The sequence below is a fragment of the Tenrec ecaudatus genome, chromosome 7 (genome assembly GCF_050624435.1).
Source record: "Tenrec ecaudatus isolate mTenEca1 chromosome 7, mTenEca1.hap1, whole genome shotgun sequence".
Lineage (NCBI taxonomy): Eukaryota > Metazoa > Chordata > Mammalia > Afrosoricida > Tenrecidae > Tenrec > Tenrec ecaudatus.
The window spans coordinates 12601006-12615445 of record NC_134536.1 but is presented as its reverse complement, the minus strand read 5'-3'; the positions used below and the strand labels follow the sequence as shown (position 1 = coordinate 12615445).

The window sequence follows — 14440 nt, the reverse complement described above, 5'->3', positions numbered from 1 at the left end:
GAGAATTCCATGATCTTTTAATTCCCTCTTTCCAGAAATGTTCTGAAGGCTCTCTTAACAAGGGAGTCACATGCCCCTGTAGAGCGTCCCTTCCACTTACAGACACACATGTAGCTCCCCGGGAGTGATCCTACCCTAAACACCCCTCCCCGTTTGTGCTGTCTCATGATCATAAGGCATGATCCTGCACCCATTTCTACCTCCCACCCATCCACACTCCCCCTCTTCCCCTCTTTCCTTTGTGGGGTTTTGGGCAGCCTTGGCGCCCACACAAGATTGAGCCCTCTACAGATGAAGCCCCTGCGGTTGCAAGGGTTAAAATAAAGTGCACGAATGAGTGGGGAGGGGCAGGCGTAATCTGTTAAGAGCAGACTGCAGGGTGCATGTGGATTACAGGGCAGTGGGGACCCTCTCCCAGCGCACTCTCTACTTGGGGTGCTCCGAGAGCCCCAGAGCTGCACATGGGACCAGTCAAGGGGCTCAGAGGAAGTTTTGCTCCAGAACCACTTACCGGGCAGCTCAAGCTGATTTCCCTCACCTGCCTCCTCCATTGCCTAGCTCCGGCAATGCCAGGAGACGTGGGCCCACTGGTGTCACCCGTCAGCGCTCACAACCCCACACCACACGTACTCAAGCACAAGGGGGTTCGCTTCTCACCCCACCGCCAGCAGCAAGGGCAGCTGTTTCTTATGGACCACAGACCAGGGGGATTCATTAAGGTCCTGATGATGGGAAATTTCCAGGAAGTCCCCAGTATCTCTGCCTCTACAGAAGATACCAAGCATGGGGACTCCTGTTTACTTTTCTTTATTGCCCTTCCGGTTGGGTCACTTTCAAATCATGATTTTGAAAGGAATACTTAAGTATATTCCAAATGGATTAAAATGCCAGTTGTGGCAGAGAGCACCTGTGCTCCGGGCCGCCCGCCCGTGTGTGCTGAAGAGCCACACTCCACAGGGCGCTCCACACGGGCCTTTCCCAGCTGATCACAGGCTGCGCTTCCAAATGGCCTCGGAGTAGACTCGAACCGCTCACCTACATGGTTTGTCCCACCCTGGGATGCCACTTCACACATCAAAACCCACGGAGGGGGAGTCCAGGGGACAGCATGCGATGGGTCCGTGGGGTTTCCAAGGTTGTCATTTTTATGGAGGCAGAATGCCACATTCATGCCCGCACAGGACAGCTGGCGGGGTCAAGCCACAGAACTTTCGGTTAGCAGTTGAGGGTCTGTCCAGTGCACCACCAGGTGCTCTGCACATGCTGGGAAGTGTGTGGCAATGTCAATGACCCAATGGCAGCCTGGACATGTCCTCCACTCGCCGCGGGGCGTTAGGCTCCCCAAATCTGTGGGGACAGGGAACTTGGCAAGATCTAGTTCGCTAACAAATCAGACAGAATTCTGTAAGCAATGGTTCAGAAACACTTGTCTATTAGAGGCGAGCCGTGCGACGTTTAGGAATCGCCTTGTTTGAGGTGATGAGCCGAGGCAACGCTGACAAAATAACTGCCTCCTGCTGGCACTAAACCAATGGTTTAAATTTTTTTCTTAACTATTTTGTAGCTTAGGTGAAAGTTTACAGAGCATATCAGTTTTCTATGCCAACATGGTATACATATTTTGTCCCATCATTTATTTTCTTCATAATGAATTTTATTCATCATGAATCCTGTTTTTCTTTTAACAGTTTTAACGACACTAATCCACAATTCACTAGTTGACACTAACGTTCCTAAAGACTACAGACTGCCATGACCTGTTCAGTGGTAATCTCAGAAAATATGGTAAATTCAATATGCAACGGAAGGAGAGAAAGTAGCGGCAGCCCTCTCAGCGGCAGGCCCTAGCTACATAAAAACTGCTTAAAGCATGATAGCATTTAGTGTCGATGGAGAACTCTTAAAATTTTTCTGTAATTATGCTTTGCATAATTAAAACAAAACAAATGAGCATACCCAAAACAAAGAGGCAGAACTAAAAGCTTCGTTTTATGATGTCAATATATAGCGAGTAATTAAGTAATTACTAATTAAGACTAAAACAAAATAAACAGCAAATGATTGGCTCGTTGGCATTCATTTATACCCTGATAATTTAGCCATGCTTGAAAGGATCATTTTTCCCAGAAAACTGATACTGTGGAGGTTTACCCGCCATTCCCTGGAATGAAAGCTGAGTTTTTTACTGTGTTTGGTGCGTATGAATTCCCTTCCAGGCTTGGATCGTTCCAACCAAATGCCTCTCATCCCTGACCAGGTCTCTTTCTCCCGTGATGGCATGCAAGCAGGGGTCTCAACGGTGTGGATTCACTTCTCGGCAGGTGGTTTTGGACCCTCCTGGGACACTGATCGTCTCTGAGCGAAATTTTCCACCAGCGAAAAGTGCTGGCTCGTGGTTCTTTCAGCTTTTTGTCACCTCATTGCGTGCAGGAGACAGGAGTACCATCAGGGACCCAGGGACAGGGTCACTGCTGATGCTGGACGTGTGCCCAGGTAGCAGGGAAAGGTCATAGTGTTTCGAGAAAAAGCTGCATTGTTTGGTCTGTGCTGAGAACGAGGCCTGCAGTGGCAGTGGCTCGCCACTTTGAGATACAGGAACCCAGCACAGGGGCCACGGTCACAAGAGATTTCCCAAGCCATCACTGAGCTAGACCAGGAAGTGCAGAAACCGTGCATTGCTTGAGAAATACCTTCCATCACGTATTGAACATGCAGCCTTTATGTGAGTACAGCACACAGTACATCAAACGTATGGAACTGACGTTCACTGGCTGTTTGCCTTATTGGTAAGGCCTCCAGCAGCAACCGGCAGCATGTAGTTAAGTGTGCTCACTGCTATTGCGTACATTCGGACTTACAGTGACCCGACAGGGCAGGAGAGAACTGCTCTGGGCGTCTCCAGACGACAAGTCTTCATGGGGTAGAAAGCCTTGTCTTTCTCCTGAGGCATGAATGATGGTTTCAAACTGCTGACTCTGTGCTCATCTGGAAGCCACGGCTCTGTGGAAATGACACCGCCGTGCCCTGGATCGTACCAACACTGGAGCTGTGACTCCATGTGCGAAGGTGCACCTGACCTTGACCATGGGCCCTTGCTTGCAGCCCAATGTGCGTTCTGATATTCAGAGTCTGGACTACCATCTCTTCAATTTTAGTGTTCAACCCTGTATTACTCCAAAGAGAGATTTCAGACAGTTTAAACTGTTCATTATTAGGTGTGTATGCAAATCATAAGGGTAATCTTAGGGATTGACAGACCCCCATAACCAGAATAATGAATTACATAATTATTACTATCCATGGGCAAGGAGCCCTGCTATTCCTGTCATGTATGCACTGAACTGCTAACCACAAGGATGGCAGGTCAAACCCACCAGCCACTTCTTGGGAGGAAGATGAGGCTGTCTGCTCCTGTCAGATTTAGTCTCAAAAACCCTATTAGAGTTGCTATGAGCTGAATCTACTTGATTTGGGTTCAGAAAAGTTGATTTCAGTGAATCTTATAATGTATTCTATCAAAAAACAACAACAAAAGAGCTGAATGCATATTCTTTCTAAGCTTACTAGGAACTCTGAGTTATAAAACAAGTCTCAATACATTTAAAAGGCGTCAAGCCATGCAGAGTATATTTTCTGATGATAATGGAATTGCCTTAAAATTACAGAAAAACTGCTTGCAAGCCAACAGCAAGCATGCGCAAATAAAACCACACACTTTTAGAGAAACTGCAGCTCAAATAAGCACTCAAAGAGACTTCGGGTCATACAGGAATCCTGCTCTTCTTTTGGAAGGTTAAGTCTAATATTGCAATAGAAAGACACCTTCTTTTCTGGAAGGGCATTAGCAAGTATTTTGAAGAGACTCACATTCATGAGAGTATGGTTCGGAGTAGACCTGGCCCCCTGGGTCTCCAAGGCTGTAATCTTTACAGAGGCGATTGCCTCTCTTTTCTCCCGTGGACCCGTCGGTGGGTTGCAACAGCTGATCTTTCAGTTAGCGGTCCAGCACAGTAGGGCTCCTTGTACACCCCCAGAATTGCTTACATGAACGTGGGAGCAGGCATGTGGAACAGCTGGTGAGAGTGTAAGAAATGGCACAGTACATGGTAAGATAACAGTGGTTTCATGAAAAGTAAGACATAGCTCTCTCGCCATACTGAGCCTTCGGAAGACGAAGAAACTCTAACTATACAGAGAGCTGGGCAAGATGGTTCACAGACGCTCCATGTGTAAGAGCCACAGCCTGCAAACAAGCCAAGATCCACAGCAGGTGAAGAAGAGGAAGGCACCGTGAACAGGATGGACCAGCACTGTGGTTCCGATCCTGGGCTCAAACAGAAGAATAATTGTGAGGGGGTGCCGGACGGGGCGGTGTTTAGTTCTGTTGTTTGCCGGGTCGCTGTGGTCTGGGACTGACTTGATGGCACCTGACAGGTAAACGTTTCATGCTAAAGGACTTCTGCGCAAACAGGCACAGGGAAAAAGGGACCTGCTCGAAGTCACACCAGACGGAACGGTGGCGCCTAAGGTCAAGAGCAGGCAGCCATGCTCTTGACCACAACACGACACCACTGTCAAGTCTGTGAGCGCCGTTTTCTTTCTTTACTGCCCGCTGAGAGGGCACCAGCCAGTCTTCCCTGAGCCGCCCCGTGAAACACTGTCACAACCGAGTCAAGCTGCAAATGACAGCCCTTCAGCTAGAAGACAAACGACTGCAGTTTCTTTAAAATTGTCATTCTATTAGCTTAGAAACCACTAAGAAGGAATCCTTAAAATAGACCGCTCTCCTCCTGTCTTCGCTCGTGATTGATTCAGTTCCTCTAATGGAATGTGGCTTCACATTATCGGGACACTCTCTACAGGACAATGAGCCCGGTGGACATTTTAGTGCCCCCCACCCCCATTTCTTTTTTAGGGCAGATTCTTTTCGTGTATACAAGAGACTACGCATTGACGCTGCTGCTACGAGAAGTGGGAACATAGACATGCTGTATCTATACATGTTGTATCTACAACATATAAAACAGGCTGTTTTTTCTGAGTGATTTACTTTGGAATCAATCTTTATATTAAGGGAGGTGGGGACAGACTGACATAACACTTGTGATAAGTGAGGCCTGTTCCTGGCTTTCACTATGACAAGGCACATCAAGCCAGCGATTTCACCAGGTGGGCCGGCGGCCACTGCACTGACGCCGACTCACGGCGCCCCGTGTGGCAGAGGAGAACTGCCCCACGGTTGTCCATGGCAGGGGTCCAGAAGCTGGCTGTCACGGAGCCTGTCTTCCCAGGGGCCGTTCGCCTAGTCGTTGAGCACCCTTAACTCTACGTCCGATCCCAAGGAAACCTAAACACAAACCCACAGCCCGAGTCAGTTCCGACCCCTGGGCCCCCGAGAGAGTGTTTCCAGGCCGTCCTCTCGACACACGCAGACAGCCTCGCCTGTCTCCGCCAGAGTGGCAGGTGGGAGTGACCCAAGTCCGAGGTTAGCAGTCCAGCGCAAACAAGACCGCTCCGAGACCGTGGGCTGGGCGCCCAGGAGCCACCGCGTCGACCCCCCTGGCAGTGAGTCTGAGCGATCATAGAGCACTTAGAAACAGAAAATCAATTCTGTCTGTAAAGTTTGGTTAAAAAAAAAAAAGGCAAGACCACATGATACGTACTTTTTAAAAGCCTAAAACTTGCATATAGCAAAACAATGAGGGGGGGAAATCACTAAGGTTTTCTAAAACTCAGGTGCGTGCGCAAATGTTCTAGATTTTCAAGCAAATGTCCTTGGTGTTGATAAAAATAAGTATTACAGCATACCAATTTTAAAACCAATTTGTCCATTTATAGGAAAGAAATAGTGAGAATTATTTTATTATTCTATTGTATCCACCCGATAAATTGTTGCTCGTCTGGACCACAGCTAAAGGCCTGTTTAAAGCTTTAAAATTACAGAGGAATGTAACAATGACCATGAAGAACAATTTTCCCTCAAAGAATCCCCTTTACAGGCTAGAGCTCTGGTATAATCTATTCGACTATTAGGACGAAAAAAGTAAAACATACGCCCTCTTTATTTTCAATGCTCACTTATTCATTTCAATTCTGAGAGACGATCACAAAGAGCTTACTAGGCTGTCTACTGCGCTCACACCCCAGAGGCGGCTACATACCCTCTGCTTTCCAGTCCAAACATAGCCAGTTCCTCCAAGTGTTTCCCACGTAGTAACAGTACCCAGTGTGCAAAGATGCATCTGTCATTTCATTCACACATGACAGCTCTCTCGCTGTAAACATACAACTCATTCCTTCCTCTAACTTCTCTTTACGTGTGCCTAAGCCTTCACGGATAACCACACACATCATGGGATGTAGTTCTTTGGTTTGGAGGCTGAGGAGGTCACAGTTTCTTTGGCGTCCCACTGAATTAACCTAATACAGCAGTTCTCCCTTAGTTCACGGTGCGGTGTCTGTGGTCTTAGAAGCCTAACAGGCCGGCACAAGCACAAGCAGAGGGAGGTCAGCACCAGGATTCAGACTGTGCTAATCGCCTCCATGAGCGACGGCCTCCTTTGCCGTAAGACCAGAAGAACTGGATGGCGCCCAGCCGCCATTCCTGAATATCTTCACTGGTTTTAACAACAGGAAGGACCCATACAACAGAATTTCACCCTCATGGAGTCTAGATGTTCTGCTGCCATGAACCCCTGAAACTGTTGCCCTAAGAAAAGCCTTAACCCAAACATGTCCCCTGAAGCCATCTTAACACAAACAACAGTTTAGTTTAAGCAGTAAGCAAAGGCCTGGCTTGAGAACTCTCTCTTAGGGATCAAACTGGCAGCAGCAACAGGAAAGATGAGATGAGAATCTTAGGGGTTCACGGAGAGGGAAACTCAGAAGAGGAGGCGAGGACAGTTGAGTGACTGGAAGAATGGACTCAGTGTTCCTGCAGTGTCACGGGACACTGTCGGGTTGGTGTCTGTTCTGCTGTGTATTTTCTCAACAATAGAACAGATAAAAATAAGTATATGTGATGAATAAGGAAAACAGAGTTATACTTAAACATAAAAGAAGGCTTACATCGAGTAGTAATTAGTGTCTCTCAGTGAAGGCTAGCATATGGTTAGCGCTTTCTCTCACGTGTGGACGTTCTCCAAAGCCATTGCCAATTACTGAGTCATTATGGGCCATTTCTCATGGGCGGCTCAGAGCTACTTTAAGTCTCGGCTTCTGTGCTTGGCCTCTGAGCAGTAACTCTTTAGTGTAGTTGCCCTACATTGACACCTGAGGGTTTGTACAAGACGAGAAGGAGTTGGTCTTCAAGCCCACCTGGTAACTGACGAGTAGGTGGCTGGGCTGATAAACTAACCAACACTGAAGTGCCATGAAGCTTCTGGAGGGCAGAGAGCTTCCCGGGGCAGGCCGCCTTTCCCACTGTGAGGCTCTTTCCAAATCCCCCTCTAATACCTTTTCATGTCACTCCCGAGTTTCGCCTGAGCTATATCCCGTGAAACCTGCCTATTCCTATCCTGTTACTTTGCACCAACAGACCACATCACTGTAAGTTCGCTCTGAGGGTTCTGCTCGACACCGCCGGGACTCAGCCAACGCAGCAGAGAAACAAGGACGTGCCGTGAGGAGGGAATGGCTGGTGTTGGAGGGCACGGAGAAGGTGGGACAGTGGCGACGGACAGTGTGGCCTGCGAGGGCCTGAACTCCAGGGACGGCCTTATTTTCCCAACTCCAATGGGTGGAGCTTCTCCAGGTTCATTTTACCGGGAATGCTTGAGTTTCTCGTCTCGGACTGGCTTCTGCCCAACACAGATTCTGACTTTCAAAGGCTATACTGGACTTGAATTCTGGGTTTCCTACCAATCTTGGTTGCACTGAATCCTAGTCAGGGACTTATTTGGTTAATCACTTTTGATTGATTTTAGAAGGCATAGGATAAGAGGCGCTCAGCTACTGGTAAATCAGACAGCACAGAATCCCACGAACTCCCTTCTGTTGGGCATCAACATGTAGAGCAGGTTTACGTAGGTTGTGACCAGCAGCCTAACTACACTAGTGTCACCTGGAGATGTTAGAATGCAATTCCAGGCCCGTCCTACCACATCACAATCTCTCAGGAGGGCTCGGGAGACCTGCAGTCTGACCAGAAACCTACCTGTTCCCTGGACATCTGGAAGATAAAAATCATTTAAGCCGTCTTTGCCTCCTAAAAAGATGCCACACCTCTCACCTGTAACCCGGGCAGGAACCGCGTGTCCTTCTCGACCACCAGGAGCTCTGCGACGTTCGCACTGAGAATAGATCTGGTGATGCCCCCGGGCCCGGGGCCCACTTCATAAACATAAGCACCTGTCAGATTCCCAGCTTTCCGCACAATCTTATCTAGAAAAAACAGAGGAAGCGTCAGTTACGGTGAATATTGTGGAACATTGCAAGGCATGGAACTTAAAAAGAATGGTAAGAACTGGCCACATAGAAATTGCCAATCGGGCAATTCTTTGTACACAGTATTCATCAAGTTATGTAACTCTTAATCTAAAAGAATTTACAGCGGCCATTCAACCTTCAACCAAAGTCACTGCTGAATTAGACCAGCCCCTTCCAGTGCTAGAAAGAGTTAGTTTAGGAAACTCACAAGGGCAGCTCTACCACGTGCTACAGAGTCCCTGCCACTCAGAATGGACTCGATGGCAGGGAGTTTGGGATTTGGTTCTCCGTAAAAGATGATTATGACAAAATTCCTTTGCTTAAATTTAGCAAATACTGTATTTTCTATCTGTTCTGTCACCAAACCAAGCAATTCCAGGGACCATTTTTCTATGGTTGTAGACCAGCGGTTCTCCACCTGTGGATTGCGACCCCTTTGGGGGGTAGAATGACTCTTTCACAGGGGTCGCCCGATTGACAACAGAAGCCAAAATTACAGTGATGAAGTAGCAAGGAAAATAATGTTATGGTTGGGGTGGGTTGGAGGGGAAGTGCCACATGAGGAACTATATGAAAGGCTCGTGGCGTGAGGAAGGTGGAGCACCACTGTTGTAGACCGGCAGATGATTGAGTGAGTTAGCCTGGCTTCTCATGCGGAATCTTCAGTTTAAAACCTCAAAGCCCAAAGTTCAGGCAACCAACACCCCCTCCCCGCCTCTTTTTTTTTTTTTTTTTTTTAAAAACCAAAGTCATCTAACAGACAAAAAGTTGCAAGACTTAGAAATTAGAATTCTTGATCATTTTGGGGGAGGGTTCAATTTAACTGTGGGAGTTGTTTTAAATGCATTGCAAATGTGCAAGCTAACAGACAACAATTTTGAAATCCACTGAGGTTAGTATACCACAGAAATTCATAGACAGGTAGAGATACAGTTTCAACAAGCATCAGTTTGGAAAAAGAATAGAGTGAGCTAGTCTTCTTGACCGAGATGCTAAAATCCAAGCAACTGGGTCGCCGAGGCGAGTGGAACTTAGCCACCAGACACACAGCAGCACTGGGGGCAGTGTGTGCGAGTACCATTTCTATCATCCCACCGTTTCCAAAACCTACCTCTGAAGAGCAAAAATAGTCTCTACCCCCAAATGCCATGCCTTTTAATTCATCGAACACTTATATCTACTTCACATACATTTTCAAGAACTACCATCCCAATTCAACATCTCTGAATGCGTTTCCTCATCACTGGCTTGATGGCAGAAGGTCACCCAGAAAATCTAGGTCTGATTCCGAACTGTCCCATTCAGGTCAGGAAAAGGCTCCCCTTGCTCCAGGCTTGGCCAGTGCTTCTCAGAGGGCATGTGTCAAGCACAGGAATTATGCAGTCAAGTTCACTGTTTACAACCATGGACCACCAGGATATGGAGCAGGAGAGACTGCCCCGGCATCTCGGCCCACTCACGCACCACCGAGCATCCTAGCAGCACTGTGGCACTGGGAGCCTGGCGTTCAGCTCCGCCCCGGCCTGAGCTTCCCAGACAAGATTCCTGCCGGCTCCTCACTTCCGCCCCATAGAAAGAATAGACCCCAGCACCTAGATTCTGAACCTTTACTCCTGAGGGTGAGTGAAGGTTCACATGAGAAAGTCTATGCCATGGATTCCCAGACTGGCTCACCATCTCCCAGGAAAAAAAAAGACTGGCAATGAAAACCATTTGGACTACAGGTCACAACCCAGGATGAAGTGTTGGCATCTGTTTTTGCACCGCTGGGCCACCCCTCACAAATCGTCCCCGTGCTCCCCACGATGCACTCGGGGAGACACTGGTATATCTGAAAGGGGGTTTCAAACGACAAAGATTTGTTTCTTTCAGGCTCTGAGAAGGGTGCCTCACACAGGCTACTTCAGTGTGTTTCCATCATTGCTGCCTGCAGAGAGCCAAACCACACTCACTGCTAGTAAGGCGATGCCGACTCACTGACCCTGTAGGCCAGGGTAGGGCTGCCCCTGTGAGTTTCCGGGACTCTAACTCTCCAGGAGTAGAAAGCCCCGCCTTCCTCCCCAGGGACTGCCAGCCTTGTCTACCGGCACCACCTCACTTCATGCCGTTGTGTCACCTTTTGCTCGTTCTTACATTGTAAGTGTTCTCATAATGTCATTGCCTGCTTGATAGTTGATGGTACACTGGACACATTACTTTTTTAAATTAACAAATCATTTTTATCGGGCGCTCTTACAGCTCTTATTATAATCCATACATCAATTGTATCAGACACATTTGTACATGTCGTCATGATCATTTTCAAAACATTTTCTTTCTGTTTGAGTTCTTTTACTTTTGCATGTACTAGGAAATCCCAAATTGGCCGTGACTCACTTTATCATGATATTTGCTTCAGGTAGTCTGTGACTAAACCCACACGATCTCTGACATCTGCCTGGGCCTGGGACGTAGCTAATGACTGGCAGAAACGCAGATACTCCTTATTGCCAGAATTAATAAAACAAACAAACAAAAAACAACAACAACTTTAGAGGTACGCAGCCTCTTAAAGGAGTCTCTGGACAGTGCAAATGGTTACTTGTTTGACGACTACCAGGTTGGGAATTTAAACCTGTCCAGAGGCACCTCGGAAGGCCTGGTGATGTAAGCCCAGGTCTCTAGGAGGTGATGTGTCCACCAGAGCAGGAGGAGTGACTTTATAAAGATCTTGCGGTTGAACCCCAAGGCTTGATGGTTCAGAAGTGCTGGGCTGCTAACAGAAAGGTTGGAGGTTCGAATCCACCAGCTGCTCTACTTTGTGGGAAAGTGATGTCCCCATGAAGGCTTACAGCCTTGGATACCAGTGGGGCAGTTCTACTCTGTCCTCTGGGGCCACTGGGAGTAAGTATCAACTCCATGACAATGCAGTTTGCTTGCTTGTTTGGGGGAGGATTTCTGTCAGTCAGTTTAATTGTTAGTCCATTTAAAAGGTGAGAGAATTTGAGCTAGTGTCCTCCCCAATGTCATTGCTTCCAGAATAAGGCCACCTCGTCCAAATAAATAAAACCCCTTCTTTGTGGCTTGGTGGACATTTCATTCCACGGGGAAGCAACTTTTTAGGAATGATTCCTGTTCTTTTGAACTTCTGGAGGGATCAAAGAGAAGAAAGTACCAAATCATCCAACTAGAAGAAGTACTCCCACCATGGAGTGAGTGAGTGGCCTCTTTGTCACACAGCTGATTCCCGTAAGCTCATCTTTGAAAAGACAACATCAATCAGGTGTGGGTGTGTGCGCCTGAGTGTATGCACTGTCAACATCCGTCAAGTTGTGCCCTGTAAACTATCGAAACACATATAGAGCTATGTACATTCTACCTCTTCAAAGATTTAAAAAATAGGGTCTGGGAATGTAAGTTACTAAAGGTAAGCTCCCTGGGGCTTCCTCTCTGCCTTGCTCGTCCCTGTATTGCATGCCCAGGGCTGGCGGGTGCAGCTTGTTCAAAACCTGTTCACTGAAAGCGTGTTTGAGCCCTGAGGATGTCGAAGGCTCAACAAAAGTTTAGGTTGGGAATTCTAAGAGCGCCACCCAAGGGCTGCGGGAGAAAGACGAGGCAGCAGAGAGTTACAGTCTCCAAACCCACAGGAGCAGCTCTACTCGGTCCCACAGGGTCGCTAGGACTTGCAATCGACTGGAGGGCAGTGAGTTTTGGCTTTAAGAGTGGCACTCTAGTTCCGCAGCTGATCAAATCCTTGTCCTGGGTTAAGTCTGGTAACTCAAGGCCCTGAACCAGAAGGTACGATACAGTGGCTGCAGCCACTTCACAGCACGTGACAACAACTTTAAACTGCACGGGAAGGAAATCTACGGTCAGTACCTAACACTCCCAGCCCCAAGGACCCCGAGCCACCCTCCCCAGCCGTCGCCCAGGGTCCCCACAAACGCCCTGGATGCCACCGCCACACCCCCACCCGGGATCAGGGGCGCACGTGTCCTGGGTGAAACCCCAGGAAGTGGAAGGGGCCCGACGGCTGGCTGCTGCCCACCGGGGCCGGACCCGGGCCACCCGCCCGCGGGCTCCGCGCGAGACCCGCACCCCGACCCGACCCTCGCCCTGGGGAGGTCTCCGGGGTCCCACATAGCCATCCACCTGTCAGCCTCAAGTCCAGGAGGAAGTTCTGGGACAGCTGCCTCAGTGCTTGCAGTCTGAACAATTTAATGATCTCCCGGATCGTGGGCAACGGCGGGAGGCGGAAAGGGTTGAGTTTCCCGGCGGCAGCCATGCCTCCTCCACAGCCGCCCGGCCCGCTTCCCGCAACACGCCGGGAGGGGCGGGGCCTGGGAGCGCCCCGCCCCGCCTCCGAACCTACGCCATTGGCCGGTTGTACAACGCCGGAAGTGATCGCTGCGGACAGGAAATCAGGGTACGCTCCGGGCACACGCGCTAGGTCCTGCCAAGCGTTCCGCTGGGAGGAGCCGGTGGTTTCCACCGGGGGCGGGGGCGTGTGGTACCGGCGGGGGTAGGTCTCCGGAACCGCCCAGGGCAGGCGTGGCCCGTGGTCTCCTAGAGGAGGGTCTGGGAAACGCCTTGACTCCTCTGGGTGAAATTTTCTTATCCCGGTTTCCTAACGCCGGACTTGGATCAGAGCTACTCCAATCAGGAGTTACTGTCGCAGAGCAGAACGCCTGGTTGCTTGTTTAGGTGTCCTTAGACTGGTGGCAGTTTTCTAACTTAGTCTTAATTGCTTGCATCTGTTGAGTGAACACTTGGCCCACCACAGTTGTGGCCATTAAAAGGCCCGGCATGCAAATTCAGAATGGCGTGCAAAAAATCCCAAACTAAACCCAGTACGCTGAGTGCATCCCAATCCTAGAGGACAGAGTAGAACAAGGAAACTGGGTTTCTAAGACTGTAACTCTTTATAGAGGCAGACTGCTACCTCTTCCCTGCGGAGGGCCTGCTGGGTCAGCAGCCCAATGCTTAAGCCACTGTACCACCAAAGCCTGGCCTAGGGAAGCCCTTCAATGTGACCAGGCTGTATAGTTTTAGCTGATGAGAGTGGAAGGAGGCCTGCCAGATGACTTTTTCTATGCATTTTATTAAGGGACAGAACCAGAATCCAACACTGAACACTTAAAAAAAAAGATTCCGTTGATGAGTGAGACTTGTTTGATACTTCAGACACCAGAAAGCGTTTTTTTCATGTGCATTGTCTGTTTCTGAACTTTCCAATGACCAAAAAATTCAAACTCACTGCCATGGGGTCATGCCAACTCATAGCAACCCAATAACAGGGTAGAACTGCCCCGGTGGGTCATCCTGATAACCGTAACTCTTGATGGGAATTGAGAGCCTTGTCTTGAAAGCAGAGCAGCTGGTCCTTTTGAAAAGCAGATCACAGCCCAACATGTAACTGCTACACCACCAGGGTTCAGGCCTGTGAAAAAGTAGAACATAAAACTAGCCTCACTAGTGGCGGAGGAGCCAAGTGAAGAGCGTGATCTAATTTAGCAACGACTTACACAAAGCTGAGCTAGCCACGGTGGCACCCAGAGCCCTGGACTGATTGCCTGAAGTCTGCAGCGGGTCGTCATCTCTCCCCTACTGTGTCTGTAGTGGGGGTGGCTGCCATTTCACGTTTGCATGCCACCAGCATTTTGTAGAGGCCCCTCCATGCTCTAGGTGACTGCGGAGGAGTGACTTGAAAACTGGGAATGGAAAAATCCCACAGCGTTCCCATCTGCTCCAACTCATAGCAGCCCTGTAGGACAGAGCAGAACTGCTCCTTAGGAATCCTGAGACTTAATTTTATGGAAGCAAACAGACTCATCTGGAGCCTGACCTTTCTTTTGGCTGCCCAATGCTTAACTCAGTGCATCATCAGGACTTGTTTGAGAATGGGGGCGTTGTTCATTGTAAGGTGTTAGTGATCTCTGTAAAGTAGCATGCTTTCCTGTTAAGTGCTTCACAATGACTATTTTTCCCACACCTAGTGAGAATATCATAATTAATTTTTAAAGACCAAATTAGT

General features: G+C 48.8%; 1 protein-coding gene across 2 annotated transcripts in view; it reads right to left on the bottom strand.

The window, feature by feature from the left end:
* TFB1M (transcription factor B1, mitochondrial) overlaps positions 1-12736 on the bottom strand; it is a 44496-nt gene extending 31760 nt beyond the window's left edge. The window contains exons 1-2 of one of the 2 annotated variants that reach the window (XM_075554346.1): positions 12559-12736; positions 8231-8382 (exon numbers count right to left, since the gene is read on the bottom strand). In XM_075554346.1, the coding sequence (XP_075410461.1) occupies positions 8231-8382; positions 12559-12691 (285 nt within the window). In that variant the 5' untranslated portion in view covers positions 12692-12736. Of the gene's footprint in view, positions 1-3867; positions 4015-8230; positions 8383-12558 lie in introns of those variants that run through there. The other variant, XM_075554347.1, reaches the window with a different exon arrangement.
* Positions 12737-14440: the final 1704 nt, after the last annotated feature.